Consider the following 24,765-nt stretch of genomic DNA (forward strand, 5'->3'; position numbering starts at 1 on the left):
AGATTAAGCCAAGCAACTCCAATAAGATTAATTATTAAATATTGTATTTAACAATACAACAGATGCTGTTGATATATAATTCAGAAATCAAGATTACAAATACTTTAGAATACAACAAGGAGATGGATGATCTGTACATTGTAAGGCTTGGGGGGGGGGGGGGGGGGCCTTTGAGCTTGATATTGTAATCAAACTAAACCTTGAGCCAACTCAATCTAGCAAGTTTCATCATCTTTCAAAGCTCTATGAACCGTATTGCCGATGATTAAAGCAACATCATCAAATGCACAAAACAATCACTCAAGTGATCATATAAGGCCTGATATCATCTAGAATTTGTCTTTGGAGGTAGAAAATATTGGCTTTGAGACAGATGGCTTTCTGATCTTCCCCTCTTCAGGCTAATGATATTGGCCTTTTTGCAGTGGTTGACGATCTCATTTTCTGAACTTTTCTGGATTTCCAAATGATTGGCCTTTAGTCCCCGCCCCAAAGTTCACAGGTAATGTGCAATAATCCAATTTTTCAACCATGTCAGGGTTTTGGACAGGTTGAGCTGATCCTGGGCCTTTATCCATATTTTGGAGTTCATTTGCTAGCTGGCTGCGCCTTTCTTTCAGAAAGTTCAGTCGGGTTGTCAGCTTTGACAATGCAAAAGTCGTCGAATATCCTCCCTGATGTGCACACATGTAAAATAAAAGAGAGGGTGTAATCATCAGTTCATGAAGTCCTGAAGCTGCTAAGCCATGGGTTAACAGTTCATGAAGCTGTTAAGCCAATTTGGCAATTGAAGAGCATAAGCAATTAACCTCTCACGAGTTTGAGAAGACATTTGTTAAGTTCATATCACATATAATTTCAAAAGCTATGATGCATATAGTAATGCCCCCCACACATCCGCCATGATCAAAAAGTCATCGTTATCATCATCTCATTATGATAACAACAGCAAAAACCACAAAATTGTAATTATATCACATTATCATTAACTTTAAGGACTTGAGAAATGATCGTAATCATGCATCCAATTAGAATAGTATATATATATATATATATATATATATATATATATATATATATATATATATATATATATATATATATATATATATATCGCACATGCTGTTAAAAGAAAAAAAGGAACAAACTGATCAGGTATGAAGAACATGTGACAGTAACTTCAATCCAGTGTGGTACTCCTAAGCTCCAAAAAGATGGGATCTTGTTCATTTTAAATTTTAGAAAGCACAAGGAAATCAACAAAACTGATGTGGTGAAATATATGTAACCTACATCACCCCTTGTACCAGATCTCTTGGAATTGGTAGGAGCCATTGACCTGCCTAGCATTGGCTCCACAGCTGAAGAATTGGTAGACACTCTTGTGTACCCAAGAATAATCCCCCAAGTAATGGGCCCCAGGCCCGAGGTTGACCTAATAAGGTCCATCTCACAAGCAACACTACATGCAATTTAGGCCCAATCAGGCACTAGACAACCGGGGTACCAGCCCCGATAAAACATCTGCAGAAGGTCAAAACCAGGCCACGTGTACCCTAACGCCCCCGATATTCTCGGGGCATGGAGGGAGCAATTGCCTAACGAAGTGGCATTTGGTCTGAGAGCAAAGCTTGATTCACCAAGTTGGACCTACCTCTCAGTTCTTTTGTTTTCCCATAAAATTAAAAATTGACCTTAAGGTGCTTACATGGCCATAGTTTTACTTTAAGACTGAATTTACAAGAGATAAATTGTGGAGAAACTCCACCAGTCAGACCTATCAATAACTAATCAGAGGAAATTCTAGCATTCAGCTTGTCAAGAATAAGAGATTCATAAAAGAGGCACAATATCTTTATTTTTCTGGTCCTCACAATCCATTGATATATGTGGGAACAAATACAATATTAGGAATATCGACACCACACCATAGGACAACTCATAGGAACACCTCATCACCTTCATAATAGGGACACTTATCCCCTTATTTCTAACGCAGCTAATGTAATTTTACATACAGAAAACTGAGAATAATGCTCAAGAAATTATCTCAAATGCTAAATGAATTTACCTTACTTCTTGACGTTTCAAGAAGTGAAGTGGCTGTGGCTTCAGTATCCTTTTGTTTATCTTTCCTGTACCCAAATTTCCGAGGAATGAAAAGAATGAGCAATCAAACTAACTATTTAAAGCTGACTACCGTGCCCACATTTTATTTTCTTCAAAGCACCAACAGGGCTTGTACACACATGGGTGAACAGTGGTAGAGTCATGTTAATATCAGGGGGTGAAAATTTTCGATACCCACTGATGAACTAAAGATACTCTCTAGTGACCCTAAGAAAAATAATATTTACACATGCAAGCAAACTAAGTCATAGCCCGTAAGCTATATACCTAGTGATGATATAAATTTTCTTTACAGAAGATAGAAAGATTTTCATAGATAGAAATTTTGAAAACAAGTGTTTTTTTTTTTTTTTTTTTTTTTTTTCCTTTCTTTCTTCTTTTTTCTTCTTCTACTTTTTCTTTTTTTTTTTTTTTTTTTTTTTTTTTTTTTTTTTGAGATTACAACCATACATTATAAGGTAAAAAAAGGTAATAATATTTTGAAAAGAATAAGCATTTGATTGTGTTAGAGATTAAGCGGAACAGAATTGACTGGGAATTTTGTTAAGGATAAGCCTAAAATTTTCAGCAAAGCAATACATCATACTATTCAATATAGTTGTCTTGTAGGCTAGTCATGTATTTCCTTCTATTTGATGTAGAGGTATGAGATTAAATCCATAATGGATATATATCTGTGGAATTAAGAAGATTAACGATAACCTCCCCCCTCCCAAGTAAAGTTTATGCCTTCGCCATTCTGGGTGAGAAGATTGTTATAATACAACTTGGTATGTATGTTATTTCATAAAATTTGCAAGCATTGAAAGTAACACCTAAACTTTGGTAACATTCTTTAACAAACATCAAACAGAAGGTGATGCAACAAGAGATGAGCCACTATTAAAAGAAAATCTTACAGTTTTGCTTGATTATAAGGAGTTTGTTGGGTATGATTGTGTGAAGCATGCATAGGACCATAGTTTTGTTCACATTGTTGATTAAGCTGCGTTTCAAGATCATCAACATTCTTCTTCAAATTGATGACATATGCCTCTGCCTGAGCTATTTCCTCAAGCTCTGCCCTTGTCTTTGGCACATTTTCAAGTTAAAAGTTAATCAAGACTAATTGTGTCATACCAATTAAAAATGAGGTAGACTAACCTTTTCATCTATAGTGGCTAAAACAAGTACCGGCACCTGAGAAGTCTGCATTCCTGCTTCAAGTGCTGTCCTCAAGTCTCTTTCCTTTTGCAACTGTTCCTGTAGTCTTGCAACCTATAGGTACAATTAAAAACACTATCACAGTTAGGCCTTCCTCATCAAGGTTGGTGGACTACCAAAGACATAAATGAGTGCAACTAATTGATGAATGATACTCAATTGAAAGTGACACATCAAAAAGAGCGAGTAAAGAAGCATTGAAAACATTTAGATTGAATGCCACACAATATATACGCTCTTTTGGGGGGGGGGGAATGAAGAGAGAAAGTATTCCAAATATAGAGAGAGTACATCTTGCTCAAGAGCTAGACGACGCTCACGCAAGGCCTTCTTTCGTCTTTGCAGACTGGCTTGCAGAACTGCATTCCCTTTACCCTGCAAAGGGAAAAATTTAATCCACATGAAAATTTCCCCAAACAATACAAGGATATCTTAAAAGAGAAATATTTGAAGTCTCTACCTCTTCTGAAATTCTGCTTTCCAATTCAGTTTTAGTTGTCTCAAGCCTCTGGATTTCAACTCTACAAATGAATCAAATGCAAAAGGAAATTAGATGTGTATAATTCAAGTAAATTATGAACCACCTTCACTATAAGAATACAAGTTCCTACACAGAATCAAAATTTTCTATTGATTATTTAAGATTATATGCAATAATCATTCCATCCTAAATGCCAAAGGCAAATGGTCACAATCTTATAGTAATCATTAAAAGCCTTCAGAAAGATACATAAACTTGATATTGAAATTATGTAACATCTTGATCAAAATACATTATGAAAAATTTTGTAAAGACGGATGTAACTATTTACAATGTGCTAATATATAAGGAAAGACAGAGACGTCTCATTGAGACAAGGAAAATGCAGTCTTTATCAAATAATACCAGCCCAACAGAACTGAAGAAAAAAATTACTTCAATAAATAGAAAAAGAGAAAGATAAATTGAAAGCAGGGAAATGTTATGACCTAATATCCAACACTTCGCAGAACAACTCCTCTTCAATAAACCATGGAGATAAACTAATATTATTATTATTATACCAAGACACTGTCAATATTTATTGATTATCTTAGAAACATGGTGGTTTTCCTCTTTCCTTTTTCTATTTATTAAAAAAGAAAGCAGATAATTAAAATTTTCCTAAATGAAACTTCTTCAGTCTTCATATTTGTTCTACATCACATCTCTCTCATGTAAATTTAGGTTCTCCTTCATATGAGAGGGAGAAACACTGCTTCATGGATACTTGATACTTCAACCTCTCTCTCAGTCCATTTGGCGCTGCGATTTCATGGGCCGAAAGTGTGTTTTTAAACCAAATTGCTGAAAGTGTTTCGTTTGGAAGTGCATATTTAAAAAATGGCGATTTGAAAGCGTGAAAAAATCCACGTTTTTTAAAATTACAGGCAAAGGGATGTGTTTTTAAATGTGCAATTTTAAAGGCCGAACCGCAATTTTAAAGGCTAAACCTCGATTTTGCCAAACACTTGACTGCATTTTAATTAACTGTGTTTTGAAATCGCTATTTTTTAAATTGCACATTTTGAAACTGCTAAACCAAAAGGACCATCTCTCTTTCTCTCCACACACATACATACAAAACAGCGATCCTGAATTTAGCCTGCCTACAGGCTACAGTGGTTCAAACTCACAATTCATTTATCCATTGAACAAACAAGTACTAGAAAAGATTGAACCTCAACTGCAGTTATAGTGTCAAGCCCATGGTACAACGCATCAATGACACTAAAAAGAATCCAAGAACAACTATGGAAATATATATTTATGGAAATTTGCACAAGAAAGCAATTGCTTTGCACAGCTGATAGATGCATCACTTACTCTTCTTTTATGGAATAATCAATGGATTCCATGGAAAGGTTCTTCCTTGCCTGCACTCATGCCAAAAATAAATAAATCAATCAATAAATAAACTAAAAACACCCTCGTTACAATCGTTACCAGGTTTGAAACATAGACAATCAATTGAGCAATTCAAAATTGATGAATGTCAAGACTAAAAGCCACTCTTGCATATTCTAGACTAAATATAATTTTAAAACATCTAGCTGGAGAAACATGACTAAGAAAAAAAAAAGGCCTCAAAGCAAAAAGGTGCATCATAAATCCAGAAAACATATACTCACAGAGTTACGTCCCAACATGGTGCGACACCTAGCACTATGTGCAGGTCCATTGGGTATGATTATAGATTTTCTGATCAATGAGATTGGACTAGTAGGAACCAAACTTGGTTCTTCTGAAGCATCTCCTAGTAGTTCAGCAGATTTAGTGACCTGCATTACTGAACTATTTTTGCTTTGATTTGGAAGACTCCGACCGATTTGTAGAATGTCATGTTGAGGCAATGAAGTTTCAAATGAATTTAATGGCAACTTCTGACTGGCTATGGAAGCATCATCTACTTCAGGGGACTGGTAACCCAAGTTTGAACCATCAGAATCCTGCACCTTTCAACTAGTTAGCTTAAGTTTGAACCACTGGAGTCCAGCACCTTTCAAGTAGTTAGTATAACTAGTGTAGCCTCTCTCTCTCTATATAGAAAAAAAGATATCAATCTTTTTTTTTTATTCCTTTTCTTTTTGTAAGTGAAAAAAAGATATAAATTAAAATAAAGAAAATAGTCCAGAATGTTACCAGACTAACCATATAACATGACACACATAGGTATATGACGAGAAATTGGTGAGCAATTAATTTACATGAGAAGGAGAAGAAGCACAGCAACTAAGATCGCACTCAGTGGGTGGTCTTAGGATGAAATCATAAGACTTGCATGAGTAAGAGAGATAGGTGTGATTTTGTGCTATTCAGGTTCTTTTACCAACACCCCCCACCAAAAGGACAAAAAAATTAAAAAGAAGAGGGGGGGGGGGGAGAGTGAAACAGAAAGAACTAAGATTAGAAATGAGGTTATGTGATGTCAGTAGCACAAAGGTTCTTCAACAATAAGATGACAAAAAGCTCCTCAAATAGGTTCAAAACCTTGTGCTAAAATTATAGATATTAAATAAAAGAAGAAAGAAAACATGACTACGAAAGAAAACAGGAAAAAAAAAAAAAAAAAAAAAAAAAAAAAACCAAGTGCCTAGTAAAAGAGTCTATACTGGGGATTTACAGTTCACCTAAGGTGGAGGCTAGCAGCTTCAAACCCCAAGGCTCTAGTCCTAGGGAATAAACAAGAGGAGAAAAAACAAGATGGACACGAGTAAAAAAATTAAGCAATAAGCATATTAAAAAAAATTGAGGTGAACCTATGAGAGTTGATTGACAACACCAGAAAAACCAAAAGAAAAGTAACAGAAGCAATTAATAGTGATAAATGAAGTGATTAGGTCTTTTGCAAAGCACAACGGAAACACATTAAGCATCCAACAAAGGCCATAATGAAATTCAGTGAAATCAACAAATATATTGTACAATATCCCACCAATACACAGCCATGCGGACCATTATCAAATAAAACATGATTGATCTGAAAAATTGCAGAAACGATGTTTAAAAAAGGGTGAAAGAATCTAGCTTGTAAAACTGGTTATCTTTTTAAATTTGAAACTCAATATGAAGGTCTGGATATAACTTCAAGAGAGAACTTAAAAACAATGAAAACTGATTATAGACTCTAAAAATGATATGAAGGAACCAGAAATGGAGAAAATATAAGGCTAAACACGTAGCAGAAGACATAAGCTACAAAGTCGCCTAGATGAAGGAATGCAGAACCACCATTTTTTAATCTAACCTAAAGCACAAAATACTCATTCTCAGGTCTGTCACTAGGAATACACAAGAATATATTATCGGTTTACTCCCATCAGTGTATATGTAGATGCTTATGTAAGAAAGTGCAGAGACAAACCTTATTATCACACGGATCATCGTCTCTAGAGTCACCACTCTCGCTGCAGGTTCCACTTGATGCATTTTCAAAATCCTCATCTGCATCTGCATCAGATTCCTGAGTTGCATCACCATGTTCATCATCTTCATAGGATTCATCAGTTGGCTCCTCACTCTCACTTCCACTCTCTTCTGAGTCAGTGTATAGCTCAAGGGACATGGACCCTTCCTGCAAACACAATACTAATTCATGGGGCTCAAAAGCACAAAGAAAAAAAGTACAAATTGATTACAATGAGATCTGATTGAGCCATAGCCAATCTGGCCTTTCACTACTCTGGCACTGTAAAATCCCAAGGTTTAAAGTTTTTTACTAGTAGATGAGATCAAACTCGAAGGAGTTAATAGTAAAGAGAAAGAAGAAAAAAATTCCCAGTTCCCAGTTCTAAAAGGAAAATAAGAGAGTGCATTTTCATCAGTGGAGTACCTGAAATAGTATGAAAAAAAAAAAAAACAAAAAGAAAGAAAGAGAGAAAGAAAGAAAGAAAGAAGAAGAAGAAGAAGAAGAAAAGGATTTCTGTTAAAATGACGTGTCATCTTCACAAAATGGCAGTAATTTGCTCCTTGTCCTTTTCCTCCAATCTTTTGAAAAAGAGTTCATAGGGGATTCATTACAGCCTCAAATAAAATTTGAAAGAACTATAATCAAGAAAAAGAACATTAATGAAATTCATAAATCATTAGGACAATTCACAGGTAAAAACCAGATTATGAAAGAAATGCCATATAGCCTATACCATCACAAAAATCTGATATGAAAGAAAGCCATATAGCCTATAATAGCACAACATATGAATAAGTTTCTGGGTGTGTGAAGTGTGTGACGGAATGACAAAAGGAAACCATATCACATGCAATTGTGAATGAGGAATATATTAGAACTTACCTTGAATATCTTATCATACTCCTCTAATAAAGTTATAACAATGGCTTGAGCATGGTTAGCTGCAGCAGCTGCTTGCAAAAGTTGTGCAGAACCATCACCACCAACATCAAAATCATTTTCGATCTCGCAGTCACCAGCTAAAAGGGGACGCAAAAGTAAGGGTGCCATGCAAGCAGCAACAGCCGAGGAGCTCATTCGATTCTCAGCTTTGTGAGAAGCTACAGTTTGCATCATCACAAGTACTCTAAATGGGGGGGAAATCAACAAATTAAAATAGAAAGAAATGAAAGTAAATGCCTAAAACAAGAATGCAAGGGAGAGCAAATGAGAGCATAATTTTTCAGATGGGGAAAGAACAAGAAAATATTTTATATACAAGTATGTCAATATCTGCTTGTGTGATGGTGTATGCAGAACCATGCAGGCGTGCGTGAGGGTGAGGATTTTGTCCTCATTAAAAAAAAAAAAAAAGAAAAAAAAAAAAAAAGAAAAAGAAAAAAGAAAAAAAGAAAAAGGAAATATAAATGAATATGCCATTAAAAAAAGAAGAAGAAGAAGAAGTTTATCAAGAAATATGGAAATAACAATAAATATAATGTATCAACTACCTTTGCAATAAGAGGCGATTTGGTTCTGGGAACGTATCAAATATTGATGTACGGAGAGCATTGACTCTAACACCACGTTCAGTTCCTAGTCATCATAAAGTAATCCAATGTTGCAAGATAAGAAAATCAAAATTTAAAGAGAATACCAGACATATGGTAGAACATCCAAATGTATTGTGATAAAACAAATGGTATATGAGATTTTTCCTTATCATTTTCACTGTAACCAAGCAGAAGCCTAAATTAAATTGTTTGAAAAAGTACAACCTAACATCCACATCATATCTTTTTATGTTAAAATGTTAATTAAATAATTAAATTTTCCTCTTCCTATAAGTTTATGCTTTTGGATAAGTGGTGATTTAACATGATATCAGAGTAAAAATCATGAGTTCAAATCTTGACTCCAACAGTTTATCCCTTATTTCAATTGAAATATTTCACATGTTGTCTAGTTCCACACATGAGGGGGAGTGTTAAAATGTTAATTAAATAATTAAATTCACATTTTTTTATGAACTAAGCTTTTGAGATAAGTAGTAATTTAACATAAAACTGGGCTATATCAGCAAACTTTTTCAGCACTTCACTTTCAGTTACCTTGTCATCTCTCCCTTTAGAAATCCCTATCAACGTACACAATCAAAACAGGAAAGACTCTCCTACCTTTATTGTTTTCTACATTTCATTAGCTCGCTTTCATGCCAAGAATGGCATCTATTATAACTTATGGCTTGGTCTTAAACTTGATCAAATTATTCAAGGCAGAAGTTATAGATCAACCTACGGCTGATTTCAATTTTCTGATAGCCCACTGCCATGTGACATTTTTGCTTTTCATTTGACACTCTTCCTTTTGGAACTTCAAAGCATCACAATCCAATTGTAAAGAAGCATAACCAGGTTGTTTGACTAATGTAAGGTAATAGAACTAAATCCATGCTCGAAATGAGCATTGTGAACATGTGCATATTGGGATAAATGGAAAAAGAACGAAGAATGTAATCAAGAACTTAATAATTACAATAATAATAGCAATAATAATGATGATGATGATGATGATGATAGTAATAAATCATGATAACGTAATCCTAATAAAAGAGAGGTAAAGTTAGGTAGAAGACATGGCAATCTATGACCCAAATAGTTGAAATAAGGTTATATTTAATTGATTCTAAAATTTTAATTCATGGTTTTAACAAGCAATGGCAACCAAAGCTGCTCATAGCATATCCTTTTTTATCCCTCTCATTATGGAAGAGGAAAAAATGACAGGAAATATAAGTCGACTTCTTATTGGTTTTACTGCATATAATGCGTTAAAATCTAACTAAATTATATATGTTTGGATAAATCCCTCTCAACTAATAAAAATACTTCACTGCTCCTTTTCATCTAGTTCTTCTAGAACCATGCTACCCAGAACTTCAAGTCGATCATAAACCTTCCTAAAAATTGTTAAACTTTGCCAAACGGCCTTCGTGCAGTTCATGTGAAATAATGCTATAAGCTGCAGAAACATGTTCACAAGAGTATCCTTATATATATTTACAAGTTCTTGTCCTGGAAAAGGGAGAGAGAAAGAGATATTACTTAATAAGCTTTATGAGTGTGAAATAAAAGTTCATCTTAAAGTGTGCAACAAAATCTTAAAAATAAATTGACAAGGCATGACACAAATTCTTTCCTAAATAGTAAACGGAATACATGAAAGTCAAGTTTTCTTCAGTAAGAATACTTGAGGTGAAAAGGAAAGAATATATCTATTACTATATCAAATGCCTATATAATCTTCAGACATCAGAGAGTTGCACTTATTTCCTGATTCGTTCTTTGGCAATCTTCAACATCGAAGCTATTACATTAATTCACATTCTACTGCAAACCAGTTTCTTGAGAGAGAGAGTGATCACAAACCACAAACAAAAAAGGATTAATATTCAATTTTATCTGAGATTGGTTTGAGTTCAATGACCTTTTATGTTATCTTCCTTTTCTTTCCAACAATATGTATTTCACATATATAAATATGTGCTCCTTAAGCATTCAATCAAATTTTGGCATAAAGACAATAAGCATTGATTTTCAAGGGGCATTGGATTTCCCTATCCCCACTCCCCCTTTCTTTCTTTGGTAGCTTTAAGTGGAGAAGGAGCTTAACTCAGAGCTCGTGATTCACCTAATGGTATACATTGCTCTCTTCTGGTAGAAAAAGAACTTATTTTTCTCCCAAAAAAAGAAAAAAATAATCCCACGAAGCTTGTCAGTAATTAGCTGAAAATGTTTTATATAAGCCGATCTTGTACACAAGAAATTTTTTCTCCCTATATTAATTGTTTTATCATAAAAATGACAACGAAAATTGTACAAGTATTTATGAAAAATCATGAGAGAAAGATCCAAATATATTACGAATTCCATTTTTCAAATTGTTCTTTTTCTAAGCAATAGCTGAGAATATTTGCTCCTAATGTAATAAAAAAGTGAAGTTACCTACTCCTGCACAATTCTTATTAATGCTCAATCAAATTTGTGGTGTCACAAAGGTAGTTCTCCTCACCACCATCCCATTCAATGCTTACGATTTACGTTCACTAAATACATTCGTAGATAATCTTCTCTCCAACGTTTTAGCATCATATGTATATGAATTATAAATAGGCCAGCAGGCAATGAATAAACAAAAGATGGTAAACAAACAGTTGATTAACAGACTTACGGCATGCTTCTAATAGTGCATTGCAGCAAGATGCAGGGACAGGAGATGATGGCAATTCCCGGAGGACATACTGGAGAATTGCATGGAAGAAAACAGAGAAAAAAAAAAGTTTAGCTTTCATTTGTGCTGTAACATACATGAAGAATTAATATTTTGCTGCAACTATAGAGAGAAACCTTGACACAATCGGCAACAACGTGTGGATCCTCCTCTGGAGAAAACTCAATTTTTCCTAAAGAAAGCATAACCCAAAAACTGTTCAGACAAAGGAATAACATTGAAACCAAAAAGAAAAAGACTAATGTGAAACTCATGCAACTTTTTGGTTGATTCAATTCTAATGCTCCACAAGCAAAGGTGATTTTAAGACTTGACTACTAGTTTTTTCTCTTTTTCTTTCTTTTTTTTTTCTTTTTTTTTTTCTTTTCGATCATGACTACTGCCATTTCAATATTTATTTTTCGCAAAACAGCCCTTGTATCCATATAACATGTGGTAGTTATTCCCTAAGGGTAAATTCAAATAAAGATTACAAATTAAGTGTTTGTTTCGATGTAAAACTTTTCCTTAACAAAAACATTTTCAATAGAATTCTTTTAAGAAAACATGATTTGGTTTTAATTGCTTGGTTGAGATCCTGAAAATCAAATCATATGTGTTTGTTTTCACTGAAAGTCTTCACGTAAAAACACAGAAATCCAAAAACCCATGGCTACTAGATACCCTCATTATCTTGTCCATATTGTGGCGCCACCAATACCCCCATGAACATACCCATTATGCAGCAATTTACTTTAGAAATTCAGAGAACCAAATCTACTCTCCACACAGCAAACCACAAGACAATTCACCACCAAAAGTACCAACATATAAACCAAACAAGACATATGTTTAGGAGACAACAGTGAACCAAGAGACCTGTTTTTTCTTTAGGGGTAGTGGGAGAGGTGGACTGAGGTGGTGAGGCAGAAGAGGTGAAGTATTGGATTGGGTTTAGAAAACTAGCCATTTGGTGAGAAACTAGATTCAGGCGTGGGATCGCCTAGAAAGAACTGGGATAGGATCAATTAAGGGCAGAAAGGGTCAATCTAACTTCGGCAAGCTTCCAATCAATTGGGAAGGGTTCATGTTTCAGGATCCAACTCAATTCGGTTGAAGCCCTTGAGTTTGATCACTTTGCAGCAAGATTCACCACTAGTAAGGCTGACCCAGGCGTCTATGTCAAGAAGTGGTGCTTTCTGGCAATAATGGGAGATAAAGGAGAGAGAGAGGAGGGTGCTGCCTTTGCTAAGTCCATGCATAAGGCACTTTCCCCCAGTTTTGGGTATGTTTTTTGAAGACGTTTTCAGTTAATTTTTAGTTATAATAAACATATAAAATGTAGAAAATACTTTTTTGTAAAATATTCCCACATCTCTTGCCATAGCTAATTTCCAATTCACTTGCACGGTTTATCCATTATGCATCCCAAAAGAATAACAGATATCAGATAGACTCATGATCTCAATTGTGAGAATCACCTTGCATGAAGGACATAAAGATAAAAATACACAATCTATACAATGTAATTTAATTACGGCCATAAGATTAAAGTTAGTCAAGAACACTCATATATCCAAACAAACTCACCCTGCTCATATTCTCGAACTCGATGTTCAACATCATCAACGTAGGCGGCTTGACGCAAGATCCCTTCTACTTTGATGCCTGTTGTATCTTTTATCAGATTCATATAAAACAAAGTGACAAACAAGCATTCTATCTGTATCCAAACCAATAACGAAAGGGTCCGACAGAATTGCAATTGGTAAATTGGAAAAAGACCCAAAAATGAGAGCTTAATGAGGGTAAATGTGGCAAGTGAAAATATAGTGTGATGTATTAGTTATTAGATCTTGCAAGCCATTGTTAGCTCAATAAGGAAAAAAGAAGCACTTTACTCTTCTATAATCATATCACATGTGCATGATTTCTGCACAAGAAGCTCAGAATTAAACAAGAGAAGGAAATTATTTAGAAACTAAGCCAACATAAATTTCTATAGGGTTTAGGGTTTAGGGGTACTTACATTTTTTTTTTCTTTGGTAAGTAACACAGTCCTGACATTGATTAGAAGTTGCCCAAAGATAAAAATGCTCACTACAGCAACAGGTTTTAGAGGGTAATACAACACTAAAAATATATCAGCACTTCCACAATCCACCAATTAGCCTTGGATAGACCTTTTAAACCCATCTATATGTTTTTCCTACCAATTTCTCCCACAACGATTATAGTAACTTAACTAAGTGAATGATGTTTGAAAATCTGACATACCTAAAACTATAAATCAGAATATTCACGTGTTGCAAAAAGTTTGTAAAAAATTATACACTCTTTTTATCCTTGTATCCCATCTTCCTTTAAAATTGGGGAAGGTTTGGAACCGCATTATATCTGTAACACCTCATTCCCATATTGGGAAGAGATAAATAACTTACATAGAGTGAGTGGTTTATAAAGATACTCATAAGTGCTAAGTTCCACATTGCCTAGTTACTAGGTGAAACTAGGCTTTATAAGGAATTCTAGGAAAGCTCCAAATTGACTAGTCATTTTGGGGTGATAGCGCAGATGTGGCTAGCGCTTTTTCCTGGGTCATTACAAATAGTATCAGAGTCGCCTAGTAACGCTACGTCATGTGGTACTGGAGTATTGCATGACATAGCCTTGACGAAGAAGTCAAGGGTTTAAGGGGGGGAGTTTGTAACACTCGGTTCCATATTAGAAAGAGATAAATAACTCACATAGAGTGAGTGGTTTATAAAGATACCCATGGGTGCAAAGTCCAACATTGCCTAGTTACTAGGTAAAACTGGGTTTTATAAGGGATTCTAGAAAAGTTCCAAATTGACTAGTCATTTTAGGGTAATAGCGCAGATGTGGCTAGCGCTTTTTCCTGGGTCGTTACAATATCTATCCTGCACTGCAAAACTAAAGATTTAAAACTACAATAAAGTACTAAAATCAGCAGTGACACATCCATAGGCAGTGGAGCAGCAAAAAGACTCCCAATTAAGGTGGCTCTGACAATGCAAGCACGCTAAAGATTTTCTCCAGCATATGATAAAAATTCAACTAAAAGAGTCAAGAACATAATTTATAATATTCAGAAGAGATCAGAAAGTAATTTACTTCACAGAAGACACATTTTAGAGTACTACTGAAATAGGATCCTAAACAATAATGAAAAAAGCAAGACCCACCATACTCTTCTATAAACCTGAGGGCTTTTTCCAAGAAAGATGGAGCTCCATCAACATCTTCCAAGGCAACTAAAACTGGCCTTCCAATAACTGAAGATTTGAAAGGTTGTCTATCCTTCACTACAAAAGAAGTAAAGCAAACATCAAATATATCAATGAAGTGATAAGCGAAGAATAGCAAGCAAGACATCCAAGTTCAAACCAGTATGTCCTGTCATAGAAGGACCAATGACCCAGATGCTAGTCATGAAATATTTTCAAAAACTATCATGCTCACTAAATCAACCCTTGGCAAACACAACCCAAGAAAAAAAAAATTACATTAAACAGAGAATTGAATAAAGAACTAATAACATTGAAAGAAAAAAAAATAGCATAATGTAGAAATAACACAAGGCATTTTCTGTATTAATGGTTACAGCAGATATGATCCACTGCCCAAAGAAGTTCAGGTATCATAACCATATGCTTCCCATATTTAGCCCTTCTTACCATATTGTCAAATATATCTGCAAATTCACATCATAACCATATAGAGAACACAAAGACACATTAGGCTCAATGAAGGCAAAGGAAGGCAAAGGTAATGATTACATTTTGATGATGCTCATACCAAAAACTGCTTCTTTTAAAACTATGTTACCAGTTTAGAAAATGCACGGCATAGGCGCACACACACAAAAAAAAAAAAAAGAACATGTGAAGTCAAATAGATATACAGCATAACAACAAGAAGGGCATACACTGATCCAAAGAATTATCAACTGAATCAGTCTGATCGTTCCTGAAGATACCATTTTGCCCCATTACATGAGCGGCACTTGGTGCTTGTACCAAAGCATTCTCAAGGGCAGCCTTCCACTCATATAAATCCTCCATAGTTTCAGCCTGTAAAACCAATAAAAAAGTCGTATGTCAGCATGCATCAGGAGTATATTCTTACTTCTGCCCCATATTTTTTGGACTTGGTCAAGTTTTCCAAAAGTCTTCTCTCTGTCTTTCCCACTCAAATATGATCCAAAATCCATCAAGCTAACACTAAGATGCATGATTCATGTTTTTCCCTCTGTATTTGTAGTTTTGGCCCTAAAAGCTTCCCCGAGGAAGATTCCATTCATGAAATTTGTGAAGCCAACATGATTTCCACCAAAGATTCCACATGATAAGCAGCTTATTTGGTGAGCTATTTTGAACCAAAATGGTCTCAACTTCCTTGATTATGGACCTTATAATAAAGGCCTTTAGTAATTACTTGAAGAGTTGTAATCAGATTTTGCACTCAATTTATTACAAGTTTCCATTAATTAGTACATACATAGTTAAACGCCCAGGAGAACTTAGTGAGATTCCAAGTTTTATCTCCTCTATCATCTCTTTTCTTCTGTTTCTTTGTCTTACTGTATACTTTATACTCCACTATGCAACCCACAGCCAGCCATTTTTTTACCCTTAAAACCCCATCCATTAATCACAGACCTTCCTCAACTTGACTAAAATCCAACTTTTTCCATATCTGAGATATCCCATACGTTTAAAGAGGAAAAAAAAAAAAATACATACCTACACCATACCTGCTAGCCTGTGCCCTTAACTCATTTTATTATCCCTCTCCCTTTATGTATCTAATCATCAATTTGTTTGTGTCCAGTTAGTGATTAATTGATAAGAGAAATTTGTAGACTGTGCTTTTATTGTATTAGTTCAATATAGACATTTATCCAAGGAGAGTTTCCCACAAAAACACATCCATCCAAGTATTAGTTATATGTGCATATAAAGAAGCCAAATCAAGCAATCCCAAACCCTTGTTTGCTTGGCTTAAATAGCAAGTTTTGGCTTCCGCACATTGTGAGTGCAAAGATGCTAAAGCACAAACTCATGACATAAACAAACTCTTAGGTTTTGCTAGGCCACAATCATCATGTAACTGCCATTTGAAGTCTATACCTACTAAATATTTCATCTCTACCATATCATCATATGGAAGTACTATACCCACTCTAAGCCAAGCAGGTAGACCTGACCCTTTACAATCCTTGAGCAAATTTTGAAAAGAAATCTACTAAGCTGAATCACAACTTAAAGCTCTCCAATTTCCAGCTAGTTGAGGCCAGCAGCATTGCCAGAGTTTCTTCATTCCAGCTACCAAGTGCAAAATCTGATTTTCTGATTTTCAATTTCCATTCTTAAAAGCATCTAATATTGTTTCAAAAGTCAACATAAGGGCTCCGATTTGTTTGATGTACATTGGAAAGCCAATAAAATGTAGGAATGCATCAAGTATAATATGACAATGAAAGAATGCTACATCATAATTTAGATAAGACATTATTTGACAAAGTTTTGAGCAGTTCTACACGAGCCAAGCAAAGAAAACGTGAAGAGAGAAGCACCTTTAGTGTGAAAGCTCGTCCATCACGACCATCAGGAAAGAGCACAGTCAGGAGTTTTTTATCTGCTTTGACCTCCACGCTATAAATTGTTGAAAGGAAGTACGACAAGGTTAGTAAACTTCTCCATTTCCATAATGGGTAACAGCTATGAGAATTCCATAAAACTGAATAGAATCTAACTAGGAATTGAAAAGGCCAACCTGCCTGAATTGTTGAGGTCAATACCACCAAGGGTCAAATTCACTTCACTCCCCTTTTGGGGAACAGCACTCTGAAAGTAAAACAATAGTAGATGAAAAATTCTACAGCCTTTATGAAGTACATACAAACCGACACATAAATATATACCAATAGACACATATATAAAGGTCCATTTCATTCGGATACTGCTTTGTATACCTGATTTAATATAAAACTTAAGCTTAAAATTAGGCAATTGAGTTGAATATGCTATGGTAAATCCCAAGTCCAAACACCAAGATTTTCTACTATACCACATCATGGTCAACAAATGAGTATGTCAAATTATCAAACATATATGTTTGCCATTATTACATATGAACTTGCAATTTATTTAACAGTTATTTTGCATTTGCCATCCTACAACTGAAAGGATATTTGAAACATTGCGATATTGTGAAACAGAAAACTACGTGCCTACAAAGAACAGAAAGAAGATCACCATTACAGTGTCAAACCAACACCTATCAAATTAGATACATAATCTAAAAGAACAACTCCTGCAACATGGAATAGCGAGAGGGGGATAGAAAAAGGTAATGGATTACAGCTATGAAAAAAAGTGCTCAGCTGTCTATGACACCAACTTTTGCTTTCAGGTAGACATTAACCCCATTCCTTCCAACACAATAAAAAAAGTTGCATTGATTCAGTGAACAAAATGTAATTAAGTTTACTAGGCTGGAGAAAGGAGTTTTGATTCAAGTTTTCATACCCAGTCTGCTAAACTTGTGGTTTCTCCAATTCAACAGTCTATGCAACTATGGGCTAAAAATATGGCAGACCAAAACCACCTATTATCTCAGTATAAATTGGACTCGGGGAAGGCGTAAGATCATGGTAATTGGGAGTTCTTGTTATATTTGCTGAAGTGATGTGGATTTGGGAAGAAATTGACGGATTGGATAGCGCATTGTATTTCTACGGTGCAGCTTTCCATTCTTATTAATGGTCACCGTTTGGTTTCTTTAGTAGTTCTCGTGGATTAAGACAGGGAGACCCGTTATCGCCATTATTGTTTGTGGTTATTATGAAGGTGCTGAGTAGGATGATGACTGCTATAGTGGATAGGGGACTTTTGTCTGGTTTTTCTGTGGGATCGAAGAATAATGAAGAACTATTGTGTCCCACTTATTGTTTGCAGATGATATTGACTTTTTGTGAGGCAATTTCTGAACAATTCCAACATTTGTGATGCCTTTTCTTATGTTTTAAAGCTGTATCGAGATTGAAGATTAATTTGGCGAAGTCAGAGATAGTTCTTGTTGGCAATGTGTGATATGTAGAAGGTTTGGCTCACATTGGTGGCTGTAGAGTATCATCTTTGTCGATGAAGTACTTGGGTTTTCCATTGGGTACGTCTTACAAGGTTACATCTATTTGGAATGGCATAATTAAAAAAAAAAACGGAACATTGGTTGATGGATGGAAAAGGCTTTTTTTTATTTTATTTTATTTTATATAACGAGGAACCCCTCCAAGACAGGGTCACTTCGTGTACCCATCCTTATAAGATAAACCTCGGACCCATGTAAAGTACCCCTTCTACACGGATCGGGTAATAGTCCAGCTTCATTGGTAAATGCTTTATTTATCTAAGGGAGATAGATTGACTTTGATAAAAAAAAAAAGAAAAAAAAAAGGCTTTATTTATCTAAGGGAGGTAGATTGACTTTGATAAAAAAAAAGCACCATTTCTAATTTGCCTACTTACTACTCGTCTTTTTCCCCTTTTCCAATGAGAGTGGATAATAGGCTTGAAAAATTTCAAAGAGACTTTTTATGGGATGTAATTGGTGATGATCCATTTAGTGAACTGGTCGAAATTTGTACCCCGATGAATTCAGGTTGGTCAGTGTAGCACTTCTGTCCTACATTGGGAAGATGAGAAATAACTCACATAGAGTGGGTAGTCTATAAAGATAGTGATGAGTGCTAAGTCCTACATAACCTATTTACTAGGTGAAACTGGACTTTAGGATTCTACAGAAGCTGCAAATTGACTTGTCATTTTGGGGTAATAGCGAAATGTGGCTAGCACTTTTTCCTGATTCTTTACAAATGGTATCAAAGCCACCTAGTAATACCAAATCATGTGGTACTAAAGCACCGCATGACGTGACCCTAATGAGGACGTCAGGGGTTTTAGAGGGAGGAGTTTGTAAGTTCGTAACACCTCTGTCCCACATTGGGTAGATGAGTAGCCTACATAGAGTGGATGGTTTATAAAGATAGTATTAAGTGTTAAGTCCTACATTGCCTAGTTACTAAATGAAACTAGGCTTTATAAATGATTATGAGGAAGCTCCAAATTAACTAGTCATTTTGGGGTGATAGCTCAGATGTGGCTAGCACTTTTTCCTGGATCGTTGTAGTTGGGGGGTTAGAAACTTGATTCAGTTTAATCGAGCGATATTGTAGGGGTGTAAACCGCACTATATGAGCGGATAATACCCTTATTTTGCATCCGCACTTTGCGGATAGTGAATTTTAGTAACTGCATCCGCATTCATACTTTGTGAAATCCCCCCATAACCGCACACTTGCGGGCATTTTTTTATACTAACCGCACGTGACATCCGCTTTGCATTTTGAGCTCTTTCTTGGACTTCGTTTGGGCTTTTTAGGTTTTTTTTTTCTTCTTTTTTTTTTTTTTTTTTACTATGAACTTAATTTATATGGCCTTTTTATTTTAAAGGGGCTTAATCCTTTTTTTTTTTTTAACTAAATTCACTTGTTAATTGTAATATGAAAATACAAATTAAATTGTAATCATTAGGCAATACAAATATTTATAAATTGAATTATAATCTGACAATTATTCTCTCTCTCTCTCTCTCTCTCTCTCTCTCTCTCTCTCTCTCTCTCTCTCTATATATATATATATATATATATATATATAGATATATTGTGTGAGTGTGTGTGGGTATGCATATGTGGATATTATCCACCTTCGCTTACCCATATTTTGCTATCCGCCCGCATATGTGTGTACAACAAATATGAATCCGCCTGCTCAGAGTTAAGGGTATATGAATCCGCCCGCTCAGAGTTAAGGGTTGAAGATCCACTCGCAACCCATGCGGACGGGCAGATAGCTGATGTGGAGCGGTTTTTAACCGCCCACTTGAACACCCCTAGGGTAAATGGCTATGGTGTTATGCTACAGAGAGTGAGGCTTTGTGGAGATTAGTGGTAAAGACTAAATATGACAATTTAAGGAGAGGTTGGTGTTCCAAGGAGGTAATATGGCCATTTGGAGTGAGTGTGGAAATATATAAGGAGGGGGTGGGAAAAAATTTCAAAATTTTCCAGATTTGAGATAGGTGATGGCTCAAATGTCAGTTTTTGACATGATGTATGGTGTGGGGAACAACAATCGAAGTTATCTTATTCGGATTTGTTTAGTATCGCAAGGTATAATGACGCATGGGTGGCAGATCTCCTGACGTTCCAAAATGGAAGTGTTCATTGGAATATAAGTTTTACTAGACATGTATAGGATTGGGAGGTGGAGTTGGTTTCCTTTTTTCTTTCAGATGCTGTATTCTCTCAGAGTAAGGCAAGGAGATGTGGATAGAATGTGTTGGATCCCTTCCAAGAGGCACAAGTTTGAAGTGAAGTCGTTTTATCATGTGTTAACCATATTTACGGGTTTCCCGCTAACTTGGAAGAGTATTTGGAGAGTTAAGGCTTCTTCAAGAGTAGCATTCTTTGTATTGACGGAGGCATTAGGAAAAATATTGACGTTGGATAACCTGAGGAAAAGGGACATTATTATGGCAGATTGATGTTGTATGTGCAAAAAGAGTGGGGAGTCTATCAATCACCTTCTTGTTCATTGTGAGATAGCAAGAGATTGATGGAGCTTGCTATTTAACTAGTTTGGCATTGATTGGGTTATGCGTAGAAGGGTGAGATGTTAGGTGGGGTGTCATAACATTTTCGAAATTTGGAGGTTGGGTCCTTTATATTTAATGTGGTGTTTTTGGAGAAAGCGGAATGCACTGAACTTTGAAGACAAAGAGGACTTTGATGGTAGAGCTGAAAAAGATTATATTCAACTCCATTTACACATGGATAACAGCGCATAATAGTTTTTTTTTTCTAGTTTTCCCATCTTTTTAAACTTTTGTTCTTCTTTTTCTAATGAATAGGAGATTCTCTTGTATACTTCATGTGTACTAGAATTGCACCCCTCTACGCTTTTCAATGAGATGAAAATTACTTATATAAAAAAATATCTTTTTTGCTATTACTTGCAAGTCCATCCATTCATAAACATTTAAAATTGGCTCCTTTTATTATGGTTAGTATTGACTGACTGATTAAGGTATTATATTACAGGCCATCCATAAGAGCCAATCAATACTATCATCAGAAGCAATGCCAGCAGCAACATGTTTCTGCATGCAAGGACAATCTACAAACTCCATAGCCAGTGGCTCATAGTGCTGCTTAAAGTAAACATGTTTACTCCCCATTAGGGTTCCAATAGAAAGATTCTATACACTACATACTAGTGAAGGAAAAGGTGATGAGATTTGAAACTAAACAATTTTGGCTTAAAATGAAAGGGTGCAAATAAATGATCATCATTGAATGTAAGTGTTAGCTTCAAGAATCTTCAAAGTTTTAGAAAAGAAACCCAAATACCAGCCCCTATGGTGCTTAGTCAGTTGACTATTTCCTTTGTCATTATTCATCAACTTAAGACTAACTGCTATAACAGATTTCACAAGATTACAGTGTACAAGAAACTAAACAACTACTTACCGGATCACTTCGGAAGAAAACCAGAGAAGTACGTGTTAAAATAAACCACCTTTTCTTCCAGGATGTCCATCCAATTCCTACAAAAAAGAATTATACAATAACAACTTCAGAAAAGTTCAAAATCCTTACAACAATACTGCTTTGGAGTTAGAACACTAGTGTTAGACGCACACTAAATTAGAAATACATGTCAAGTAAAAACAAGATCAAAACATAACTGAACTGCCATGATAAGTGAAATGTTATCACTTGAAAAGAGAGAGAGAGAGAGAGAGAGAGAGAGAGAGAGAGAGACAGCTGCTAATAAGTTCAGAAAATTTTTCTGGCATATTAGGGGGGAAAAACAAGGGCACAGACAAAACAAATCTGTGCAGTTTAAGGTAGATCAGCTGCGCAATAACGTCAAATAGAGAGCTGAAACTTCCCAGAACCTTGATAGTTTATTCCAGTAGTCACCCTGTTCTGGAAGTTGCAAACCTTATCCTCAGCCAAGAAAAAACCCTCTCTTTTTTGAGTAAGTTAAAAAAAAAAAAAAAAAAATGGAAGAAGAAGAAGAAAGAAAGAAAAAGGTAAGACAAAATCATCTTGATAAAATAACAATAATTGAAGTCTGAACATGTTCATTTGAAATGAATTTCTGCTCCATCAAAGCTTTGGCAATATGTGCAACACCGAGATATTCTAAATTAGCAAACCCTTGTATAAAAATAAAAGCAAAAGGGCAAATCCTATGATTCAAGTAACATATGCATGCAACGGAGACATTGTAACTAACTTGGCACAAAAGGGCAGTTGTAGCTAAATAGAAACTCCACCCCCCCCCCCCCCCCCCCTCGACAAAAAAAAAAAAAAAGATGAAAGGAAGGAAAATGGCAGAGTTAAAAACCATAAAAGGAACAAGGAAAGCCAGACATGCAGCTGCTGGTTCTGTGGGTGGGGGGAAAAAACCAACATCAGCAATCATGAATCGTAGCACCTTAGAAAAATTCATTGTAAGACCACCTAAGGTGTTTACAGTCCATGTCTTGCTACTAGTTAATTTAGTATCAGTACCCATGTAAACTAGTGAAGTAAAACACACCTTTGGATGATATAAAAAGTGGCCCGCTCTTGAAAACCTGCAAGACAGTTATACTTCAGAACACATAAGTTTCAGGACTTCTGATGAACCCCATTCAACATAAAAGAAAAGTTCAATGAACCAGGGAGAATAAACAACGGGCTCCCTGAAGTAAAAATTTGAAATGGGAACCCACCATATTTCGAAAAAAAAACAAAATATTGTCCATCCTCTTGCATCTCAGTTCATCATGACCAGCAAAAAAGTCTTGAACGTTTCAGTTAATGTGGTGAATAATAATTCTTAGATTATGCAACCAAAAAGAAATATAAAAATTCTACACCTTTCCTATTCAGTTTTTTTATTCATCATATTTGAACTGAATCTCAGACATTGTTCTCTTAGACGTATTGTAAAAGCAACAGTGACAAATTCACTACACAGACGGAAAGGATTATCGGGAGTGGACTTTGGTGCAAAACCTTCACTCAAACCCATATTAACATATAAATCCCAAAGAGTCAAAGACAAGCAAGGGACTATCAGGCACCAAAGGTCAAAGGCCCATAGATTACGGTAAAAATAATGATGGTAAATTACTATGATAAGTTCCACCAACATGCTCATAGCGGCCAAGTACAAAACAAGAAAACAAATCAAAATGTTGATTACCGTATTGCCACTACGAGAACGCAGATCACTAGGCGGAGGCGGCGGAGGAGGAGGAGGAACACCGCCATGTCCCTATAACACAACAACCAAATAATTTTTTTACCACTAAATTCCTCAAAAAAAAAACGCACCCACATCCCTCATCCCTCGTTCACGCAAAATTCACAATGCTCATTCAAATTTCAATTCTATGTGCGCGTATATATGTATGTGTATGCGTTTGTCTGAAAATGGGAAAGACGTTGCTATCTCTGAGTCGCATTGTAGAGAAACCGAAGCATACGTACCTGAGACGATTCCGCGTTTCGGGTAGTCATCCTCTGATCCCAAATCACCGAATCACATCCCAGAAAACCAGCAAGCTAGATCAAACACCACCACCCCTGCACGCACATTGATCAAACTCGTAACGAAAATTCAAAGATCAAGCATAAAACACACAAACAAAACAAACCAAGCAAACATCCAATAGTAAACACAAAAGAAAGAACTCGTAAACAGAAATTTGACATTCATTTTTTATTATCCAAAGACGTGCATTGCGAACGTACCTTAAATTCAAACCCCCGAAAAAAAAAAAAAAAAACAAAAAACAAAAAAGATGTACGATATATATTGTTGACAAAGAGAATAATAATGAAATAGAGCGTGTTTTGGATGGGTTGGAGAAACGGAAGGAAAGGAAGCGCAAAAGTGAAAACAGACTTTCCTCTTTGTGTTTCCCAATGGCTACGTTGAGCCAGAATTGTTCCCCAACGGAAAGCCGGACGGTCAAGCAAAAGCCCGTTGAGAGCGGGGCCCTCCTAAATATGCGGCAGTTGTACACGTCATCCGTAATTCGCAGTCTTCCGCTAAACCAAACGTGTTGGAGGGAAAACGTGGACAGGGGCATTCTCGGTATTCTCTTC

The 24,765-nt window shown here is 35.7% G+C and overlaps 1 protein-coding gene across 3 annotated transcripts; it reads right to left on the minus strand.

Annotated features, from left to right (window-relative positions):
• Positions 1-13: 13 nt before the first annotated feature.
• Positions 14-24,616, minus strand: LOC133870870 (rho GTPase-activating protein REN1). Of its 3 annotated transcripts, none has more exons than XM_062308119.1 (23): positions 24,409-24,616; positions 24,145-24,240; positions 23,858-23,929; positions 23,207-23,243; positions 22,126-22,202; positions 17,310-17,380; positions 17,110-17,188; positions 15,511-15,604; positions 14,717-14,836; positions 13,101-13,178; positions 11,648-11,703; positions 11,472-11,541; positions 8,753-8,837; positions 8,145-8,388; positions 7,218-7,427; positions 5,485-5,802; positions 5,180-5,229; positions 3,794-3,854; positions 3,625-3,708; positions 3,274-3,387; positions 3,030-3,199; positions 2,072-2,135; positions 14-674 (listed from the first exon to the last, which is right to left on the minus strand). In XM_062308119.1, exons 2-23 carry the CDS (start codon positions 24,172-24,174, stop codon positions 438-440), a joined length of 2,421 nt encoding a protein of 806 aa, XP_062164103.1. In that variant the 5' UTR covers positions 24,175-24,240; positions 24,409-24,616; the 3' UTR covers positions 14-437. The 3 variants fall into 3 exon arrangements, with proteins under 3 accessions (XP_062164103.1, XP_062164104.1, XP_062164102.1); XM_062308120.1 differs by having other exon boundaries at positions 3,030-3,115; positions 15,460-15,604; XM_062308118.1 differs by having other exon boundaries at positions 15,460-15,604.
• Positions 24,617-24,765: the final 149 nt, after the last annotated feature.

The sequence above is a fragment of the Alnus glutinosa genome, chromosome 6 (assembly GCF_958979055.1).
Source record: "Alnus glutinosa chromosome 6, dhAlnGlut1.1, whole genome shotgun sequence".
NCBI classification, from domain to species: Eukaryota; Viridiplantae; Streptophyta; class Magnoliopsida; order Fagales; family Betulaceae; genus Alnus; species Alnus glutinosa.

Bases quoted from the DNA above. Each gene is read 5' to 3' on its own strand.
- LOC133870870 (XM_062308118.1), bottom strand. From the start codon at position 24,174: ATGACTACCCGAAACGCGGAATCGTCTCAG. The intron at 13,179-14,716 runs GTGGGTCTTGCT...AAGATACAACAG, and splicing joins CAGGTTTATAGAAGAGTATG to GCATCAAAGTAGAAGGGATC. The intron at 7,428-8,144 runs GTAAGTTCTAAT...TTGTGTTTGCAG, and splicing joins AGTATGATAAGATATTCAAG to GAAGGGTCCATGTCCCTTGA.